Raw genomic sequence first — 23,241 nt, 5'->3', positions numbered from 1 at the left:
CCACGTATTTCCACTGAAGAAACGACAAATATATATATAGATTTATAGCATTTCCGAGTAAGAATTGACACTTCCTGATATGAGATCGTTCAAGAGGAGGTGCTTAGAATTTGCTGGCCAATCGGAAACATTCTAGGAGGAACAACGTGCTCCTGCTTGAAAATGTAAACAAACGCAGAAAGGTATGTTGTCAAATCTAGTAAAGCCAAACTGAGCATTTGTGTCTTTTAAACTGCCATAGAAAAAAATTAATCTGTAGCATATGAAATGAGGTTAGATCTCTTCAGTCGCTGTGTGGATAATTATGGGTCTTATATTAGCAAATCTGCTTGAAAGGCTTGAAATAATGCTTATTTATACAAATATTTAGATCAGATAACTTCATATATATTCCAATTTATTTTATATTTACCAAGTAGAGATCTGTGTGTTCACACAGAAGGTTTTAATAAACAGTTATTGAAAATAAATGACTATTTTCAAGAGGCTGTTCTCAACAGAAGTCAAACTGACATTTTTATTTGCAAAATTATGCTGGTCACAAAAAAAACAAAAACCTTTGTGTACATTTAATACAAAAGCAAAATATAATAGTAAAACAAAAATAAGTTCTAAAACCTACTGTGTCAGCAAAGTTCTCTATTATTCCAGTAAACTAAAAATAATTAAAGCAAAAGAATCCTTCACACATTACACACATTTGCTACATTTGTATGTAAAAAGTTGAGTGGGTGGCTCACAAAGTCCGCTTATTCCCCTGTGCATAGTAATTTGCTTTTGTCCAAGTCCCTTTGGACACTTTTCAAGTTCTTGATTGATGCATTTTCACACTCTTACCCTAGAAGGCACAAGATCCTCAACAAATTTCAAGGCAAAATAAAATCCCTGTTATTAAAAGTCAAGCTACTGAAGACAATGAGAACAACTGCTCTTGCAGATATAGTCAACAAAGAAACTGCCACTTCACTCTCAGTCATTTTACTGCAAAAACAATGCCTTGCTTGTAATATTCACAAAAACCTCAAATTAAACATGGGTAAAACTCAAAACAGCACATTTATATCCTAGTTCTGTCCCTACAGTTATCACATCTTGGGTGATCATTCGCTCACTCAAAAACAAGTAATATGTTGATGAATGAAGAGTAGACTAACATTCACAGGAGAAGTGGATATTTTGCTTGAGCCTGCATTTCATATCCACCAGTCCAGTCCATTTATTTGTTAGAAATATTTAGCTTGGCAACCTTTTTTTTTTTTTAACATCGCAACAACAGATTCACCTTTTTGATGGGTCAATAGACACAAAAAAAAAAACAATTATGGAAACAACAAATGTCTAACACAACAATCTTATCACAACATTGGTTTTAAATATTTTTACTTTAACAAGTATGACATGTATGTAACCAATCAAAGGCTCTACTTCCAAACCCTATTTTTTTCACAATATAACTAACAAAACAATTTCAAACTAAACGTTTCTGGAAAACAGTTTTCCTCCATGCATGTCTTAACAGTCAATTAATATAAAGTTTGTTTGCACAGTCCTAGGACAATTAAGTATTCAGTTTCATTCAAATTTGCTGAAAATAATTATTAATTACAAATATTTACGCAAGGCTATGTACACAATGACAGTTTTAGAGGTTCTCCAGTATGTACAAAGATGATTCATATTTATCAAGTAATCTGCATTTTAGCAAAGAGTACAGGTGAACTGGCATGACCCTGAGAAGTAAATGGCAGATTCAGAGCAAACAACAATACAAAATTACATTAAACACTTGACTACATATCTGTTCATTTCTATCTGTTTCAAGAGAAGCACTATAAAGTCATACATCAAATGCCCACTACCATAAGAAAACTAATGCTACTTACATACTTTACACTGCACATAGCATAACTTCATACTGATATGTAATATAATCAATATTGTTTTCTTTAAAAAATACTTGAATTTTTAAAATATAATTTACATATTTGGGATGAAATTTTACTACTAAAAGCCACTCACAAACACGCAAGAGAAAGAGAGCACTATTGTCATATGTCATTCTTAAAGAAACCAGCCATCACTGAGAGGTCTGCACATGAGACCAGAAGCAGGTGTACAGAATTCATGTATGTACATTACAATCCAATAAAGCGGGGGAAGGGGGACCTCACACTATTCTCAGTCACACTTCATGGGATTATGTATGCTGAGTATACACAAACACCATGTAACATTATGCAGACTTTGCATACTGCAGAATTTGTGACAATTCAAATATAATGCCAGTTCTCTAGACTCCAGGAAGTGGACCACGCCAAATGGCACCTGATTTGGACAAACGCAGGCTTGTACCTGCACCAGAGTAAAGTGACCTATGCTGTTGATTTTGAAGGACTCCATTCCATGTGTATGAAAAGAATTCCAGCACAAAGATGGAGAAAAGGAACTGTGGTCAGAGGTGCACAGTGTGGATGGCCTCAGTAGTTGTACTGCTTCTGTCCAGGCTGGTGAACATGAGCTACGGTGGTCTTGGACTGCCTGGAGCCCCTGGTACGAAGCAGGTTAAGGCGACGGAGGGCATTGCGGGACAGCTGCTGACGCGCCACACTGTCCTGGACCTTCTGAGCCAGGTGGCCACTCTTGGCCTGCTCCAGGAGCCCAGCACGGCTTGTGGTGAGTGTGGCTGCACAGCAGCCAGTAGTACGCTCCGGTCCACGCTGAACCTCAGCCCTGGAGAGAGCCCAGCAGAGTACCACTTAGACTGCGCCAGTTTCAACTAATGTGACCGAGTAAAGAAGTGCTAAAGCAAAGTGTGCTACCTGAGGATGCTGGGTTCACAGGGACGATCCTTAGGGCCGCTGGAGCTGTACACAGCATAGACGGACATGCTGGGGTGTTCGATTAGCAGATTCTCCAGGGGACTGGTCTCCAGCAGCACAGGAGCCCTACCCCCAGCCGTGAAGCAAGGGGGGGGTGTGATGAACCAGCTCTCCTCCAGATCACATACTCCATCCAGCCGCAGAAATCCCCCATCCTCAGGGTCTGTGTCTGGTGTTGAGTCGAGGGAGGTGCAGGAGGAGCAGCACAGAGGGCAGTCAGGGCTAGTCACATCCCCTGGACATACCTCCACCAGCCCATCTCCACAGTCTCCAGAGCAGGCCTCCGCTACAGAAACACCCACAGACATGTCAGCATTTACATTCCTCTAAAAAAACATGCAAACTACAGTAAAAGTGCTGTACAATACAGGCAAAAACAAAGCACGCTTTTTAAAGTTCCCTTCCACAAACTGATAATTGTCAAAACAATGATCAAAGAAAGGGCAAATTATATATTTTATTGCAATAGTTGCTAAGATATTTGCATTTTGGCAGCAAAACCTAGCAGAGAGATATGTTTTCATAGTTCAGTGCTATTTTTACTTCGTGTGGTTCTTGGCACTTCATCAAAAAACGTGTAAACAATAGAACTGCAAAAAGAGGTGCAGAACAAGAAAAGGCATCTAGGTGGCACTGCATTACAATTGACATCGTAAAACATCGTGGTGATGATGAATGATTGTAGTCTATTGTCACAGTAAGTCACAGAAAGATGAGGCATAATTGCTGATTAAAAAGCCACTGATTAAAAACCTATTCCATGTACAGAATAAATGCTAGACACATTTACTGGAAATTTTAAAGTAGACTGAATTATAAATTACTTCCCATCATATTATGTCTTCAACTGCTTTTTCCAGAAATAACTATAGCCTGATGTTCACAACAATAAATAACTCATTTTTTGTTGGGAGCCACCAATATCCATTAGCTTGTGTGACATATAAAAATGTAATCTACAAATTATTCAAAAATACACACAAGATATTGCACAACAAAATATTGTAAATGCTTAAAGCATGAGAACATAAACAAACAGAAAGCCTTCATATTTTAATTCTGCAAAGCATAGTTTATCCAAAGCTGGCAATACTCTGCTTGCTGATAAACATCCAGGTGCTTTTTTGGTCAGATTTTTTAAAAGCAAGTCCTTAACCTTCATACATCACTTCTTACTGTCCCCATGATGGCAATAAAACTTTTATTCAGTCAGCATTATGCACAAAGTAGTAAATGGCTGCAATCCATCCAAGTGGAAAGATCAAGATATCTGAGACTCCAAAAAGTCTTCTCCTAATTGTCCTACTCAGCTGATCTGGTATCAACCAGTGTTTGGTTTTTGCAAACCTTTCTAGACTACTAGTCCTGGGCAAAAGAATTTACACATGCCTGATGCAGAGCTTGTTTTTGAACAGCTAGCACTAAGCATCATTGCCCTGCCCTGGCCCCCCACCCCCACGTGTATGTTTGCACTATGCCTTTTGCTGGCAAATTAGCATTGCAGTACCATTAGTTAAAGTTTGCAGGGGGTCATTACACACTGCTCATTAGTCTTGTAAAAAGACTGCATATTAGAGCAACATATTTGTCAACATGAAACATTTTGTTCAAGTGTGCTGGGAAAGCTAAAAACTGGGTTCAACTGTTGTATAAACTGTTCTGTAACACTAAAAAGACTACATTTTATTCTACATGCTAAAGTGTTATAGCAATGAAGATACAGGAAATTTCACTCACTAAGATAATCGACAAGGATCCACTGTTCATCATCTTCATTTTCACTGAAGCCCACCTCCACAGGACATCTGCTGGCTTCCTCCATAACGTCTCCAAACAGGATGCTGGTGAACCTCTGGAACATGGTGGGGACGCTGGCTTTGGAGCGGGCCGTGTCAGTCCTAGCGTCAATCGAGGTTGGAGCTCTTTGGTCATCAGCTGCTGGAGCCGTTAACAGGAACCTCCGGAAAGGTGCTTAAGTGCATTAGTTTCTCCTTCGTGCATAAAGAACACCTAAAGTTTTGTCATCGCCATCACCAGTTGTGCAAAAATGGAAGGCACTGAGGACAAAATATAGGGAAAAAGAGAATGCTATCAGTCAAGAAAAGTGATCATTAGTATTTATTAGTTATTACTAATTGTATTATAAATAAGAAAATACAAATGAATATTTGAAGTAGATTATAGCACTATTTGCTGTGATTTTGCATATGGACGTATTTGTAGATTCATTATAAACCTAGTCCTAAACAAAATCATTCTTGTGGTTTTGGTAGTGAACTGTTACCCTGATTAAAAATGCTTTATAAACCAGTAGGAGGCTTACGCAGTGTCTGCAAACCTGGTTATATGCAATGTGGCAATGCATTCAAGAACTGAACAGGCAGCATTGTTTACATGTTTTACTCACCATTAAATGTTCAGTAGATTTTAATAAGATGTCGAAAGCATGCCACATACCTCTGAAATACAGCCACTGATTAACACAACACTCTCTGTTTTCTAAGTAATGGTACCTTTCTTCATCGGAAGTTATTGTGATCACTTTTTTCAGACCTGTGACTCATGTGGTAAGTTAGCACTCACCTCTTGTTTTGCATGTAAAGGTAACTGTGCTGGACAGCTGTGCAACAAAGCACCAAGCACTTGGCTTCAGCTTTCTGTATCTTTATCTAACAATCAGACAATTTACAATCTCTTGCACCTGCTCACTGCAGCGAGCTTTGTCTGTTTTAAACAGTCTTTGGGGTCAAATGTAGGATTAAACCCTAAACAACAGGATTACTCACAGACCCCGCAGCCATTCTGAATTCAGTGAAAGATTAATTAAAAGACGCTCTGCAAACTGCATTCAACATACAAAAATGAATACATCTTGCAGGGAAATCCAGAGCTATTGTTAACAGAGCGCAAGATGTCCAAATTTACAGTTAAACCCTGACGTCACAACACAGCACCTCGAACAAACCACGAACATACCGCAGTATGAGGTCATTATAACGAAATCATTCGTTAATAGGGTGCCGCAAATACACCAAGAATAAAACAGAGGACTACCCTATGAACAAGTATCAGCGCCACTGGAAGGTAAATTATGTAAACACTTAGCAGCAAATCTACGAGTTGAATACACTACAGGTATAGAAAAACGGCCCTTTACCATTCAAACAAACCCGGCCAATTTAAATTATATTTTCACGAACCTATATGGAAATCTAAAATGATACCGCCTTCTTTGGACCGGCTAAAATTATGGTTTGTCGATGTCGGGTGGGGGAGGGCGATACATGGTCCAGACCGTAACTCAACACCAACAGGGCGGACCGCGACTGAAAACGCTTATGTAGTATTGGGCCTTATAAGCAAAGCCTACGCCATAAAATCGGCAGAGTATTTGTCATTTCACCTACCGAACAATAAACCAACGTATTAGCATACAAAGCTCTTGAAAATCAAGCCTTCCAAAAAGACACCAAAACATATTTTCCAACTTTCCACTCAAAAAAAAGTTTAGGCTACTTCTAAATTTATGTCGCAGCAACTATTTTTAATTCTACTTTGCTAATATCGAAGATGTTTGTTAATTAATATAATGATATATATTTTAAAATCGATATTTTAAAACAAAGACTCACCTGCGGCAAAGAAAGCAGAGAAACAGCTTAAGAATACTGTAAACAGGAAGGTAACCTAGTCTTAAAAAAACGGCAGGCCGATGAGGTAGATTATGTAAAGCAATATAAAATATATAAATATAACTATTATATGACGAAAGTAATAGTTTATGGACCCTTAAATCACTCAAACAGCTCCTTTTACAGCAGCCCCAGCAAGGTCTCGACTGCTCCCTTTGTTATTGTTGTGGAGAACTAACAGCTGATCTTTCGTGACGCAACTCTGGATAGGCCTATGGGAGGGCCATGTTTAAACTCTGACAGCCAATGAAAAGCAGCATTCTGCTATGACAGCGTGTCACCAACGCACGTGACCGAGGAAAGAGAGGCAAGACTGGGCAAATCACTTTTGCTCCAACTTTGGGGACATGGTGGAAGTATTAGTAGATAGCGCAGCAGAACATGGATTTAATCAGTATATTTAATAAACATTTTGTGCTCTTTGTATGTGCTTCATAGTTTGAGACTAAAATGTCTTGTGCAGAACATTCTCCTCTAGTACATCTTGTCAGCAAACCACTTAACTGATAAAACCACCTCCATTAGCTTAGTGTTGGACTAAATGCAGTTTATTAACTAGCATGCCATAAGCAATGGAAAGGGGGGTTGGCAGTTTCTAAGGCCTATGCCTTAAAAGAGAGAAACAAAGATGATACATCACTATTCAAGATTTACTATTCACTAATTTGGTGAAATGACAAAGGACTGCCTCTTGGCATATAGGTGTGAACAGCTTGCTTTGGAAGGGAGTTAGAATTGTAATTCTAATAGGATTGGGCTGGCCTGAAAGCATTTAAGCATACCAAAAGACATACCAAAAGTTTGGACAAAGCACTTACTGGTAAATCTGAAAACTAGGGTCTGGTCATCTAATGTACATCAAATTCTCAACTGCTTCAAAGGCATTATTATTGAAAGCAGATCTATTTCACTGCTCAAAATAGCCACTCCCCTTACCAGAGGAATCATGAAAGAAAAAAAGCTGAAGAAGCTGTTTGTGTCAGGGAGGGAAATAAGGGTGGGGTGATGCACAGAGTCATGTTCTTTGTGTTTTCTGCTGTGTCATTTCCTGTTGACAGGGCGTTGGCTCAAATGCATTCCTTCCTATGTCAGGAACATTTGTTGTCATCGTGTCTCGGTTACTCTGCGCTTCCATCACCTGTCCTTCTTTCAGGTCATAGCACTGACATTGTTTGTTTAATAAAAAGAGCATGATCTTTTCTTATTATTTGTGTTCCTACCACAGAATTCATTTTTTTCTTTTTTTGCTGCATCCTTTTTATTCTTCTTCCACCTATATGCAAAGCCACACAGGCTCTCTTACAAACACATGGCTTTCTTTAATTTATGCCAATTTATGAAAACAATAGAAACAACATGAGACATCCCATACAGCAAACATGTCAGCCATTTAGTTCCTGGATTATGTAATTTTGTTAATGTTTAGGGCCCGTTCAGAACTTCTTGTGCTAAGGCTGTAAAGAGGGTTCAATGACTATGGAATAACATTAGCAATTTTGTGCAATCAGCTGCCCAACATAGACCAGCGGGGTAGTCTGTCTAAGCACAATGTTGTTTTTGTTTTGTTTTGCCAGAAAACTCACATATTTCTTTCCTAAGTGGTCTATGCTAATGTGTGCAACTACAGAACATTTTAAACATTCTTATAAAAGTCACACAGTCCACAAGGAAAGTTGTTGTATAATATTGATTGGAGATATTAACAAATCTTGACTGAAGCATACACATTGTACTTTCTCATTGTCTGGAAAGCCAACAACTAATTTTAATGTATTTAGCTGACACTTTTATCCAAAGCAATGTGCAATTATGACTGAATTCAACTTGAGCAATAGAGGTTTAAGGGCCTTGCTCAAGTGCCCAACAGTAGCAGCTTGGCAGCAGTGGGATTTGAACTAGTAACCATCTGGTTACTAAGCAAGTACCTTTCCCACTGAAAAGTAAGTCATACTTTTATACTGACCTGGAGTGCAGAAAATTGTTAAACAAAGCTAGTGCTTGGCTATCAAGGTCAAGTCAACCTGCATGGATTATAGTATGGACCATTTTACCCAGCAATACACCATTAACTCTAAAGAATATGAAAATATATGTCATATGTATGTAATATGACACAGTTAGCAAGAGACTTCTTTGTTTCTACAGAGACATTATGAACAGCACTTCTTGGACATCCAAATATGGACAATCAACAGTTATTTAAAAGAGCTTAGAAACTGACATCTTGGTGGAGGATTACATCAGATAAAGAGCACAGCTGGGAGGGACCAGCCCGAGGCAATCAAAAACCAACAGGTGGAGCATACTTTCACTTAATACCATGGGCATGAGAGTACAGCTTCACAAAGGGACATCAAAATGCATCACTTATCAGTGAAGAGAACCAAAGAATTGGGGTAAACCACACGAGACACTGAGAGGTACAATCTTAGGCCAATATATGCTCAATGCCATCAAGCTTCAACCCCAACAAGTTGGAGTGGTTTCAAAAACAATGGTAACCCCTGGGCTTGTGCATAACGCTTAATATATGTATTATTAGTGTTAATCAAACTCGAGCTGTGTTGAACATATAGTACATGATTTATTAATTCATATGATTACAAAATATTTATTGTTATTATTTAAATACTTTATTTCTTAATACAAATATTAAACAATTTATCAAAACTGTAAACGTTTCTTCATGAATTTAAATAATAATGTGAAAGTCAAAGGATTGAAATGCACATATAATAGCAAAAAAATAAAAAAATAAAAATGGTATAAAGCCATAATAGCATACAATAGCAAATAATTTGTTGTTAATTATTGTTATTGCCATGGTTATGCATGCAAATAGTGTGGGCACACACAGTTTAAACTTGACAAATCATAGATTCACATGATATTAATTTAGTTCTATTAAATTAACTCTCCTTTCTGTAGAAGTATATGAATTATTCAACACTTAAGACATATCCACCATCTTATACAGAAGTTCAGATCACCATCAGTTATTATGTAGATGTGTAGTAGATAGAGAATTTAAGTTAAAAATCAAGATTTTGGGGATTTTGGGGCAGGTATGTCAAGGTGGAGTTCAGTTATTATGTACAGTAGCAAAATGTGAAGCGACAATATAAAGCCAGCCATGTTGAAAATAATAAGGTCCATCATCATAACTTATACAGCTAAAGACTATAGCAGCTCACTTTGCCTGTTTGTAGCTGTTATTTTGACTCATGAATTAATATGCAATACTGAGACTAACATGTATGTGTGTGTATATACAAACACTCCAAAAAGGCTACTGACACCAGAAAATTGCTTTATCTCGGAGTACTGAGCTAGCAGGTAATACAAGGCACAAAAGCCAAGAAAAGATTCAATTATCCTTGTTTTAAGTTTGATGCCCCAACATATCAGCTAACAATTCTTCTGTGTGGAGGGCCCTCCCTCTGGTTCACAGATTCACTGGCAAACAAAATGAGTGTGAAGTTCAAAGTTCATTAAATTTCCTTGTTTTGCCTCTGGAGAGTATACAAATGCAAATCAGTGCATGATTTTATAATGTATAACCAAGGAAATTGCTTAAGACAACATGTAATATATAAGCATTATAAAAGCTAAATGGGCTGACCATGTTTTCAAAGGGAAAAGGGAAAAAGTCAATATAGCAGACCTTCTTAGAACACTTACAGTTCGACCCTTGTCTGCTTCCATAGCAACAGATGCAGCATTAGGAACATGAAGAACTCTACAAGTGACCTAACAATATTGTAGGTCTGCAATTCATATTCAAGCCAGATAGACAAAATGGAAGTTTCTAAGGTATCAAATAAAAATTCATGCCAAAGTGGTGATGCATGTTTTTAAGAAACTGCATCATAACATGTTCCAAAAATTATAACAATGAGTGCCAATTAACTATGCATTAACACAGAATGTTGTGCTTAGTCTGAGCCAAAGTATGCAGAGCCACACCACTGTCATGGCCATTGAATGATCAGCTTGTACTGACTCCCGTCTACTCACTCCCGTCTGCTCACTCCAGTATCGTGTTCCTCAGACTTTTAGTTTGGGCACTGTGAACAATTTATCAGTAGGAATGAAAAGTTTAGCTCAAACTCTCTCTGTCCCCGTATGACTTATAAAGAACAATGCCACTGAGAATGAGGTCAGACAGGCAGCCAACTCAAAAAGGGTCCATGCAAGGACATTAGCCACCCATACAATTTCTCACTAATCTTAGTTAGTAATACACACCCACAGACCCACAAATACACAGACCCATCCATACAGGCAGGCTGACACACTCACATACACACACATACACAGATTCCATGCTCAGGTCACAAGGAGTCTTGTGAGTCTGAGTCGTCCTCTTGAAAGAGGCTTTTGCTAGCCTGTGTCCTCTGTGCTGTGTGCGCAGCCCTGGGGCCATTCACCTCTTTTAGAGGCATGTAAGAGTACTGCTGCTGCACACGTCCATAGTATTTTCTGCACACTTGAATCAGGTTTCCAATGAGACTTGCCAGCAAGAGAGCAGCCAAGGCAGTGGTGATAACCAGCCAGCTATGCCTACATACATATACACAAACAGAGAGGAGATAGGGAGAGAGGGAGAGAGAGGGAGAAGGGGAGAGGGAGAGATTTTAACCTCTGAACCCATCATTGCAGCCAAGAATCAACACAATAGCATAGAAGTTCTAAACAATTGCTCACTTGCATTTGAAAGGCAGGCTGGGCTAAAAAATTTACATTTATTTCACCATTGTATGAGCTATTTAATGACACAGTGGTGATCTGTTGTAAAGTCTAGCCTCATCGACAACTGTCTGGGATATTTATGACCTTTTCCATGGAAACAATCAAATTATTATGTGAACTTTCTAAAATATGACATGACTTTCTGGAGTAAGACATGGCTGAAGAATCAGCTTTTGTACTGGGGCAAAGCCATTAGGATTCAGTAATATGAGTCCTTTTGCATTCTATTTCCGGGTGACTAGGATAGAGGTGTTGTTCAAGCACAAGTTTCGACACTTACTCAGACAGATAAGGCCTTGGTGTTTTAGACTCCTGCTCTTTCCATTCTGTCCACATGTGGGTGGCCAGGCAGTGACCAGCTATGAGGAAACAAATAAACATTACCATTCCTCACCAAGGTCACAACTCTCACATGCCACTCTCACACACATCATCATCTCTCTGCCCTCAGTTTGGATGTAAAACAGAAGCAAAGGCAGGTTTTTTGTTTTTTGCAGATATAGGGCATCAAGTGCACATATTTTAAAGGGAGTTGGAAAGGTTGTGTAGTGCATATTCATCAGCAAAGAATAGGGAGGTCAAATAAGGACACTCACGTGTTTGATACACGCTCAGAAAGAGCTTTAAAAAAAGGATGGGCAGTGGTGGCTAATTTTAAACCTTACACATGGGAGGACAGCTACAGCAGCCAGACGGGGCAGTTGGCCAGGCCCAAGTTAGGACCCAAGAGAGAAGCCTAGGCTCTCAGCGGACAGGACTGGAACAGTCTAGTGCACAGTGGCCCTTGAGTTTACTGCCTGTCACAGGAAGACAAATTGGGCTAGGGAGATGGAAACCTCTGGGATGGTCAACGGGATGGGTCACTGCTTCAGAGCAGTTCAGTGTTGCAAGAGTTACACTGAGCTGAGCGGGACTGTATAACAAAACCACACCCTTGCACAAACATCCCTACACTGTGCTCATCCACATGCCTGTGGGCATGTGTGTGAAAGGCATCACTTAGACAGACTGAATAAGGGACCAAGACATGATTAGTTAACATAGAACTCAAGTACATGCTCAAGTACAAAATCTAATAAGATAAGAAAACATTAACAGCAAGAAAAAGTATAAAACCAAAATAAAATAGCATACCCAGATTACACACAGAGCAGCCTCCTAGATTATGTCCCAGATTACATACAGAGCAGCCTCCACAGGAGCGGGCTAACTACCCCTAGTTGTATGCACACCTACTCGTGAACTGATAAACAGAGGAACATCAGTGATCTAGCCACCATGCTATATGATCTGTACCTGCATGTAGACTGCTGTTCCTCTGGCCATGGAGTGTTGTGGCATTGCAACTGCCTGTGACGCGATCACATAGACAGAGGTCATCACACTGGCATGGCTGTTCACAGTCCAGCCCGTAGAAGCCCAGTGCACATTCTGGGAAGGGACAGAGTGTCCACATGTTGTTATGTTCTGTTACATGTGGCCTTTTGGAAACCAATCAAAAAAATGTTTAAACAAGTAGTGTTAGTATTCACTCTCATAAGATGGCCACACAGAATTGGGTTAACATGAATTAAAAACAGACTTTGTACACTAACTTTGTTAAATATAGTTAAGACACACTTAAGTTAAGACTAGCTATGACTTCTGATCTGGTTAAGACTGCTTTTATACACCTTGCTCACAGGAATCTCCTTGAAAACCAGCTGGACAGGTGCATCGTCCATGGACTGAGTCACAGGACCCTCCATTTACACAAGTGCATGACTGATTGCAACCATCACCATAGAAACCTTCTGTACATTCTAGAATGGGGGACAAAGTGAGAGAAGTTTGTCAGAGGGACTGTTCAAATTCAAATGCTTTATTCAAAATACATTATAACTACAATTAAAACCTGGATGAAACAGTGTTCGCAAGTATAACATCATTCAGTGCAGGCCAGTAAGACTGCCGTGACTTCTGTTGCAATTATATTATGAAACAACTGAATTGTGAAACTACATATCACAACTTTTAATAGAGAACATAAATGTTGAATTCATATTTCTTTAATCCTTCAATCTTTGAGTCAAATTTGATGTGTTTCAAATCCTTTATCATCATCTTAAATAATCTAGTTTCTGTGAAACTACTGAGTAGAGTTTGGCCATGTTTACCTTGACTGCAATTGGCACCCATCCACCCTGCATCACAGACACAGCCATCTGTTCAGAGTGAGATAAAAGAGAGAGAACAGTATTTGAAAACTTCATACATGTTTATGGCTAAAATATATTCCTTATGAAATTGGAGAAGCAGGTACTTGAAACATAAATGTTATTTTGTGGAATAATGATTCTATTGCAGTACAGTCTTTGAAAGCCTATTGCAGGATTACTGACACAGACTTAGTAGCCTGCCTCCCAAACCAAAAAACCACAAACAACATTCTACAAAGGACAATACTGCATATACTGTATCACATATCCAGAATCAGGCATAAATAAATATGCATCTTCCTACAAACTGATATTGTCTTAACAAGTCTAACAATATACTGGTGACAATAAACATATATTTTGTATTTTCAGTATATAAAGAATAATAATTGCAAAAATACAAAATTTGACCTTCTAACAGATATGAGTGTCATGGCTCCCACAAACTACACCTGTCCCAGCACTGCCACGCCCATCTCCTCTTCCCACCGTCATCATCTGGTTCGACACACCTGTTACCTATTCTCTCCCTTACCTGCATCTCCTATTTAAGCTTCTCTCTCTCTCGCACTCTCATTGCAAAATATTGCCGATCCAATGACACATACCGAGTCTTTCCTGTATGTGTTAGCTTTCCTGGTTACCAAACACTGTCTGTTTTCTAGACCATCTTCTGCATGACACTCTGACACCTCCCGGACTTTACCCAGCATTTACGACCTTGGACTGACCTGACCTAGAGTACAGACAAGCCTGACTTTGCTACATTCCGGATCCTACTGAAACCTCTCCATTCAGTATAAGGCTGCTTCACAATCCTAATTAAACCTCATGCATTTAGATCATTGCTCTCATGTTTGCTTTTGTTACAACAAGTACTAGTCCCTGTGCTGCATGTTGACATGCACGCCTCTATATCACAGTGTTAACAATTCACTATTAAATCACTGAAAGAACACTGGCCAAGTCTGGGCTTGGTCTTTTCATTTGACCAAGCACATAACAACTAATTGGAGAGGGACAAGAGCAAGGCTATTGATTAATGTCATCATTAACATTACTGGATTTCTGCTTTAGATTATACTTGGAGTGACAGGGTGAGAGCAGCAGCGCTATCCTTCATTAAACTGTGTGTAGGAACTTATCAGTTTTTGTCACCTATAAATGACAAAACTTTTAAACATATTTAAGATACTTTTTTAAGATACCTTAAGATAGCTTACAAAATAAATGCAGCTTAACCATTGCCCATCATTGCACACACACGAACCCTTTTCTACCCACACAAACCCCATATAGGATATAGGTCCAGGGCAATCACACATGCACTTAAGAAAGAAAAGCATATCACAAATGTGATTACCCGGGGTGCAGATACCATGGTCTCCACAGGCTGGAAGCTGGCACATTAGATTGGCACATGTGGGCCCAGCCCAGCCAGGATGGCACACACACTGGCCATCCACACAGGCACCATGCTGGCTGCAGTCCTCAGGTTGGCACTGGCGTTCATGGATACAGAGCACAGTGGAGACAGCTCGCGGGCACCGCCACATCGCCTCAGCACTGCACATAGAGCAAGCAGCAGACCATTCACACTGCATGTAACTCTAAACACCAGGAACACCAGGAACAAACACTGGTTTGATGACACTTTCAAATTTCAAGGCTTTTATTAAGTGTATGTCTCAAACTTACTTGTCACTTTATTAAGAACACTGCATTAATACTAGGTACCATTTCAAACCATTTCACTGCGAGTTATACTGTGTATGACTATGTATGTGACAAATAAACCAAACTTGAACTTGAACCTGAAGGTAGAACACTCAATTACTCTCAGAACAGCCTCAATTCTTTGAGGCATGAATTCTATAAGGTGGCATGGATTCCACAAACATTCCTTTGTGATTTTAGTCCATTTTGACATGACTGCATCATGTTATTGCATGTTATTATCTGGTGACTGAGAAGGCTGCTGATATACAGAGTGGAGTGTGTCATGGTACCTGAACTAATTTAAGATGACTTGTGCTTTGTAGCATGGTGCATTATTATGATAGAAGTAGTCATTATAAGATGGGTAAATTGTGGCCCTAAATGGATGTGCATGGTCAGCAACAACAGCCAGATAGGCTGTAGCATTCCAATGATACTAGACTGGAATGTGTGCCAGAAAAACACTCACAACACTATTATACCACAACCACCAGCCTAAACTGTTGACATAAAGCAGGCTGGGTCAATTGATTCATGCTGTTTATGCCAAATTATGAGCCCATCATCTGCAGCAGAAACCAACATTCATAAGATCAGGCAGTGTTTTCTGATATACAAATGTCCACTGTTAGTGAGCCTGTGCCCACTGTAGCATCAGATTCCTATTCTTGGCTGACAGAAGAGGAACCTGATGTGGTCTTATACTGACACTATTTGTTCTGTTTTCACTGTTGTAAATATGCTTTCCTATCAAAACTGTGGTCATGTTTGACAAATACAAACTATACTTCAGAAAGAAAAGGGGGCACTTAAGAAGGACCAAAGAACAGGCTCACAGAGGAGAGAACAGAGAAGAATACCGGGCTGCCAAACAAAAACTCAACAAAGCATTTACAGGAGCAAAATCCAAGTATAAGGACATACTGGAACAAGTCTCTGAAAACCATGACACCTCTGCAGTGGGGTAGTTACTTAAAACCATTATTTGTTATATGAAAAAAGCTCACACCATCCTCTGAACTGGCTAATCAACTCAACAACTTTTACACCCTCTTTGAAATACAAAAGATTAAGCCACCCTTCACCTGCCTCAAGGTCTGCAACCTCTCCCCCCTCACATTTGAAAAGAAGTACATTTACATGTTATTAAAATTAAAGGAGGACCGTGGGATATTACCTGGCACACTGAAACATAGTGCAAGCCAGCTAGCCTCTGTTTTCACTGAAATTTCAACCACTCCATCGCTCTATGTGAAGTATCCACATGCTTCCTACACCTCCATTATCCTCCCTGTTCTAAAGCAGGATGATTAAATCAACCTGACTATAGGCCAGTAGCTTTAACATCAGTAGCCACAAAATGCTGGGAACAGCTGCTTCTGACATCCTCCTTGATGAACTCAATCATCTGGATACTCCAACCCCCTATGCCAGAGTCATGTTTGTAGATTTTAGCTCTGTTTTCAACACAGTTGTGCCTCAATGGCTCCATGACAAATTCCTACAACTGAGGGTGGACCTCTTCATCTTCACTGGATTGTTGAATTACTGTCAGATAGGAGGCAGCATGTGCAGCTGGGACCCTACCTGTTTGAAAACATCCCCCCTCCCCCACTCCTTGTTCACCATTCCCACCCTACCTGGAGATCAAGTTTATAAATTTTGCTGAAGACACAAGCCAAGTAGGCTTTAATAGCAACAATGACAAGACCATCTACAGGAGTGAAGCAGTCCATTTGGATATATACCTGAAAACAGTTTAAGCTCCACATAGAAAGACAGTAGAGAAGGTAATAGTTTTCCATAAAAACTGACTCTTCCATCTACCTCTAGAAATCACCAACATTACAATCAAAGTCATTCAAATTCTTTCAAAAGCTCCATCAGATATAGAGACTAGCACAACCACCAACATAAAAATAGCTCATCAGTAAATTTTCTTTTTCAGGAAACTGTGGAAACTCCATATCTCTGAACCACTCCTGACTTGGTTTTTCAGATCCACCAACAAAAACGTGTTAACTTCATTCATAAATGTTTGTCATCTCAGCTATTCCTGCTCAAAAGCCAGACAGCAGTGGATCAGGTGCACAAAAGTTGACAAATGCCCTTACCCAGAGCAACTTAAATATTTATCAGTATGACAGCATGTGTATTCCCTGGGAATCAAACCCATGACCTTGGTGTCAGCTATTGTACCAGGTGAGTTGTAGCAGCAGCAGAAAGGCAGAAGCTATTGGAGATGTCATCTCCAAGTACTAGATGACATCACGGCCAGGAAGAAAGGCAAAAAAGAAGCACCACAGACCCCACACTCAGGGAACTATCAGGTAGATGGTACTATTCCATCAAAACCAGAACCAGACAGAACATGTACAGTTTTTCCCCCACCAATGGTGGTCACCCTTCTCAATAAACCACCAATGACAATTAAGCAGATCTGACCTTCCATTAATGTACTCCGTTGAGTGTGATTTCTGCATCTGTATCATACTCATCATATTGTATTTAATTAATTATATTGTCTGCACATTGCATTTGCACTTTTGCTTGTTGCACATTATACTTTCATATGCTGTTCTGCCTATTTACATTTCTATGTACTGAATTCCATTTATAAATACAATTATTTTGTTTCTTCTGCTGTTGCATTCCAGTCACTTTAAGGCTTGATGTGTTTTATGGTTTGAGGTGCTTTTATGCTCACCACCATTATAAAGAGTGGTTATTTGAGATGTCATAGCCTTCTTGTCATCTCAGAGCAGTCTGGCCATTCCCCTCTGACCTCTCTCATCAACAAAGCATTCCCTCCCACTAAACTGCTAATCACTTTATTTTTTGTTTTTACGCACAATTCTGGGTAACCTCTAGAGACTGCTGTCTGTGAAAATCCCAGGAGAGCAATACCTGGGAAATACCAAACCAGTCTGTATGGCACAACCATAACATTGTCATAATCATTCAGATCGCATTTTTCCCCATGCTGATGTTTAATTTGATCTGCATCATTTTTTGCACTGACTAACTGATTGGATAAATACACGAATAAGTAAGGGTATAGGTGTTTCTAATATAGTGTTTATTTTATAGGAAGTCTTTTACTGACTATAATAAAAATATTTTCTTTTAGGTGAAAATAACAGAGTGGCTTACTCACCAGTGATCTGAAGGGAAACTGGCTAAAGAGCCATTAAGGACGTAAGTGGAGGAGCCGCCTCCGTCCAGATTAATGGCATTGATGACTCCCTGTTTCTTCAGGAACTCTGCCACCTCCCACAGGTTCATACTGCACACACACACACACACACACACACACACACACACACACACACACACACACACACACACACACACACACACACACCTTTGATTAAAGAACTCTTAACAAAGTATTAACTAAATGTACAGCAGGTAATAAAATTAGATGAAGAAATTAGATTCCATTTTAAACCCACCAGCTGAGTGTCGTCTAAGGTAAATGTGTTAACTAACTTTTCTAAATAATGTTATGATAGGTGCTAGCCATTGAGGATATTTTTGCAGAACATTGGATGTTTGTAACATTTGTTCTGTGTAATTCAACTGGACAATGAGCAAACAACAGACATGAATCCCTACTACTTAATCAGAATTATATGATGATCTATCAAAATGCACAGCCCAGAGCGATGCCCATGATTTTCTTACTGGCATTCATAGTCTTAATGGACAGTATCTGTATTCCGGAGAGCATTCCTTGGCTTTATCACTAGCTTTAATAACACTAACCAATAGGCTGCTCAACATCTGTTGAGTTGAGGCTGCTTAACTTTTCATAGCAAAAAGAATTCACAAAGCCAGAAACTTTCCAGTGGAGCCAAAAGGTTGTACTTGTCTTAATCATCATCATCCAACCTAAATGTTAAAATCATGGCCTTAGACCCCTTAGCCTTAAACATTTATTATTATAAAGATTACTGTACACATCAGAAACTCTATCTGTAAAATAAATTGAATTAAATGGTTGCTATTTTGTTGCATTGCTTGTATTGATTTATGCTATAAAATGGTGGTGACAATTTGTTTTTAAGATATTAATATGCTATATGTCAACATAACTCAATGGCTGGCAGTCACATCACAGTGAACTGAATGTGTACTATGTTAAAAATGGCATTAAACTGACATTCATTATTTAGAAATATAATAAATAAAATATTAAAATTATAAACACAAACACAGTATGAATTAATAAAATTAATTTGTTGAGTTGAATGGTGCTTAATCCACTGCAAGATCACTCCCAGCTAGAGTGGAAAGGAAATATAATGTTATAATATCTCAAAATTACACCAGTACAAACTATATTTTTATGCAATAAATGAATCGGTACAAACACAACTCAAACAAATTCCAGCTATTGTGTTTAATTTATTTTTAGATATGCCAAATTCAAAAAGGTCATGGCAAAATCTGGACATGGGCACATTTCCACTCTCTGAAGGCTAAAAAAATCATGGAGTAGTGAATCGTTATGGTACACTTAACAGTTGTTGTGGACAGCAGAAAACAGATTATCCAGGAGGGGTTTTGACCAAAAGCAGATCTAACATGATCTCAGATTTTTTGAAAAAGAATGTAAAAGCTGTGGTTCACAGTTCTGAAAGCAGTTAGTTCTTTATTAAATTTTTGAATAAAAAAAGGTATAGTAGCTCTGAGGGTAAAACTACAAAGGAAAGTATGAACCTAAAGCAATCAGACTCTGGGTAGGTGTAGGATTCTGTAAGATTTTTGAGTTCCTTGCTTTGAAAATACACAGTGACCATTCTCACCCTCTGCGATCTGTCTGGCCATCAACGTGGAAGAGAATGAGTCTGCCCTCCATATCATGGCCCACTGCTGTTCGGGCAGATGTCACATCAACAAACCGCTGGAATGTTCCTGTAACATAACGCAGGACTGATGTTATTCTACAACAGTGCCTCAGAATGAGGCAACATTGCTTAAAAAGGGCTTTCACTGATTAGTCTTGAGTTTATGTGACAGTGACTACTGGTCGGTACTGCTGCAGGAACGGAGCTCAGCCTGGGTCAGCTTGGGTGCTACAGAGCTTCCTGGGCTTTGAGTTACTACATTAGTTGGGAAGAGTACTCAGGCTGAGCGTACCTGTCTCCTGAGTCTGGTCACATTCAGCCTGCATGCTTTCGTTGATGTAAACCTCTCCTGCCCTCAGGAGCCACACCACCCCGCTGACCAGCTGCACAAAAGGATTTACCTTGTCCAAAATGTCGTCCTCAGAGAGATAACTGTCACCATGGAGGGGGAGACAAGGAAGTAGATGAGTAAGAGGGAGTTGGGGGGAGGGAGGCAGAGATCATATAGAAGCAGGCAGAGCTGTATCTGGAAGAATTTTTTTGTATTATTGTGCCATTTCCGAAGCACATAAAGAAGCCCATAAAATCATTCAAATGGCAAATCAGTTAATGGGTGTATATTTTTTATAACCACAGTAACTTTGTAAAATAATTATCACAGCCTTTTCCTTGTGGTTACATATGTGCAAAAAACCTTTAACTCATAATGGAAAATTCCATGGAAACTCATAAATTCAAAATGAATGACAGGCTGTGCCAATTTAAGTACACAAAGTTCCTAACTTGTAATTATTATTGTGAGCAGTGGACAATTACATCATAGTTCTGTTTTTGCAGCACTGCTATTTTGAGAAACAGATGGGCTTCTGCATTCCCAGGCCTTTCTTGGCTATTTTTTCATCTTGGGTCTGCTATGTTTATGGTCAGTGTCCTACATTTATCTTGATCTGTCAGCTGATACTGCACCAGTCACTCAGTGTTCGATCAGGTAAGAAAGGGGCGGATCCAAAATAATAACTTTATTATGGAGAGGGCTGTAATTTTCTTTTCTTCCCCCCCCCAAAGATGACAGAGTTTCTTCCACTCCTTTTCTTCAGTATAATGCCACCAGTTGTAGGAATATTAGTTAGGAACATTTATATCTCTTATGGGCCTCAAAACCAAAATATTTAGATACTTTCCTTCTCTTCATATTTAAAAAAAACAACCTAAATTAAAATAAAATGACATTGTAAATTCAGATGAAATGGAAATGAAATTGTAAACTCCCAAAAGTGAAGATTTTCTGAGACCAGCTCAAACAGCTCCACCTGTTTTTTTCTGTCTCCAGTAATCTAGAATGTTTTTCTCTATCTTTACAGTGAATTTTTAAGAAAATCATAATAATTTTCTTGATGTTCATAATAAAGCCTCATTATTACATTTGTGCACTGACAACTGATCCGAATTGTTTGTCAGGTAGAGACAAAGTGTAGTACCTACCTACCTACCCACCCACCCACCCTGGGGTAACCCAGACAATTGTAATGATCGGAATTTCAGTTATTATCCATAAATCATAACTGCTGCCTTGAAATAAGATGCAACATTTCAATTGTCATTCTCTTACAACAAGCAATAAACTCAAAAAGAATACAATTTGCTAAGGTCAGTCATACTGATAATTTAGAATGTAGTACAACACAGACTTACCCAAACACCAGTGTCCCATCCTTTCTGATGCCAAACTGGGCAGTCTGCAGTCCTCGGCTGTTCTGTACCAGTCTGCCATCACTCACAATGTTCCCATAGCACTGTCCACTGTGCATGTTGAAAAAGCCACCGTTCTGAGCGATCACACACTTCCTCATTCTAGCAGTGTTCTCCACCAGCTCTCTGTGGGATATGGCACATCCACCAGGGCCACCAGGTTCCAGGACAGACACTGCTTTCAGAGGGTCATGAACCACTGTGATGTGGCCACTCACCCATTTAGGAGTCTTTGAATTGCTGCTGATGCTTGAGACAAAAATCCTAGATTCCACCACGGGTGACATGGAGCGGTTGCTGGACAACCAGGTTTCCTGTGTTAGGTTGCCGTGATTGATGGGCTGACAGCTCCTCACATGCCGATGAGAATGAGAGGGGCCGTGAGAATTGGCATAGGGCAACAAGATATCATCATCCACAGAGTGGCTGTAGAGGGGAAGGCATAACATGCATTAATTAATACATATTCATGATATACATGCCATTCACTTACCTGGTAATACCTTCTTATTACTGTTAAATTCATGCAAATGTATTTATTGTCTGCAAGCCCTATGGCTAGCCTCATAGCCTACCTTTCTCTATTTTCAAATTTCTTTCTAAAATGGAGCCTTTTTAATGCCTAGTTTCCAGCCAGTATAAATGTTCTCAGTAGTCCACTTCCTAGATGTGGCCCTTGAAATGAATATTCATCCATCCTCATTAGTTTGGTAATAAGTGGTTCCATGGAATCACAAACATTTCTGTCAGTTATTAACAGATGACCAATGTGCACAAGTAGAAAGGTCGTGCAAGGTGAGCAGAGAAGTGAAGAGAGCAGCGTAAGACTGCAACATGTTCTGTTATTCTCGGTTTGCATGTTATAGTGGTGCACAATTTTACATTACATCTTCATTTGCACATTATTTTCTTTAACTGAATGTTGACTCACTGAATTACTGAATCTCTAATAACAGCTGTTTTGATATGGGGTTGAATGGGGTTCACATGCGCTAAAAATGAATCCGATATGCAACACTAAAGGTTGGTTATATCTATTATCTACAGTTGTACATCTAATCATACAGTAAACATTCCTCGCTAATACTCTTCATAGAAAGCAAGATAGCCAGCTCAGTTACCTACTAATTAACGAAAACTTATAATAAGCACCTTACCGAATATTTGTACTCTCTGTTAACCACATTGCAACCCATATCATGAAGAAAAACATATGTCCTAAACTTTTTAAAACTGTTGCCATATGACCATATAATACTTAATACTTAGCTGGCTATCTAATTAAATAAAACAAATACAGCACAATATCTTCCAACTTCCTGGGAAGACTATCACGTGGTAGGCATCATATGCCAAACTGTCACGCCACCTGTTGACGCGGAAGCGTGAAACGTCATAT

General features: G+C 39.2%; 2 protein-coding genes across 3 annotated transcripts; both read right to left on the bottom strand.

The window, feature by feature from the left end:
• Positions 1-488: 488 nt before the first annotated feature.
• On the bottom strand, positions 489-6,740 carry tp53inp1 (tumor protein p53 inducible nuclear protein 1). Its single transcript, XM_027002823.3, has 4 exons — positions 6,512-6,740; positions 4,617-4,936; positions 2,820-3,165; positions 489-2,730 (listed from the first exon to the last, which is right to left on the bottom strand). The coding sequence occupies exons 2-4, from the start codon at positions 4,738-4,740 to the stop codon at positions 2,478-2,480; spliced, it is 723 nt and encodes a 240-aa protein (XP_026858624.2). The 5' UTR covers positions 4,741-4,936; positions 6,512-6,740; the 3' UTR covers positions 489-2,477.
• Positions 6,741-9,142: 2,402 nt separating this feature from the next.
• Positions 9,143-23,173, bottom strand: nagpa (N-acetylglucosamine-1-phosphodiester alpha-N-acetylglucosaminidase). 2 transcript variants are annotated; one of them, XM_081696784.1, is made up of 12 exons: positions 23,000-23,138; positions 22,418-22,517; positions 21,786-22,268; positions 20,386-20,525; positions 20,052-20,160; positions 18,398-18,526; positions 14,885-15,087; positions 13,480-13,527; positions 12,997-13,125; positions 12,620-12,754; positions 11,604-11,682; positions 9,143-11,134 (listed from the first exon to the last, which is right to left on the bottom strand). In XM_081696784.1, exons 3-12 carry the CDS (start codon positions 22,127-22,129, stop codon positions 10,906-10,908), a joined length of 1,545 nt encoding a protein of 514 aa, XP_081552910.1. In that variant the 5' UTR covers positions 22,130-22,268; positions 22,418-22,517; positions 23,000-23,138; the 3' UTR covers positions 9,143-10,905. The 2 variants fall into 2 exon arrangements, with proteins under 2 accessions (XP_081552910.1, XP_026859090.2); XM_027003289.3 differs by lacking the exon at positions 22,418-22,517 and having other exon boundaries at positions 23,000-23,173.
• Positions 23,174-23,241: the final 68 nt, after the last annotated feature.

The sequence above is a fragment of the Electrophorus electricus genome, chromosome 14, assembly GCF_041902795.1.
Source record: "Electrophorus electricus isolate QZ-2024a chromosome 14, ASM4190279v1, whole genome shotgun sequence".
NCBI classification, from domain to species: domain Eukaryota; kingdom Metazoa; phylum Chordata; class Actinopteri; order Gymnotiformes; family Gymnotidae; genus Electrophorus; species Electrophorus electricus.
This window is presented reverse-complemented; position numbering and strand designations above follow the sequence as displayed.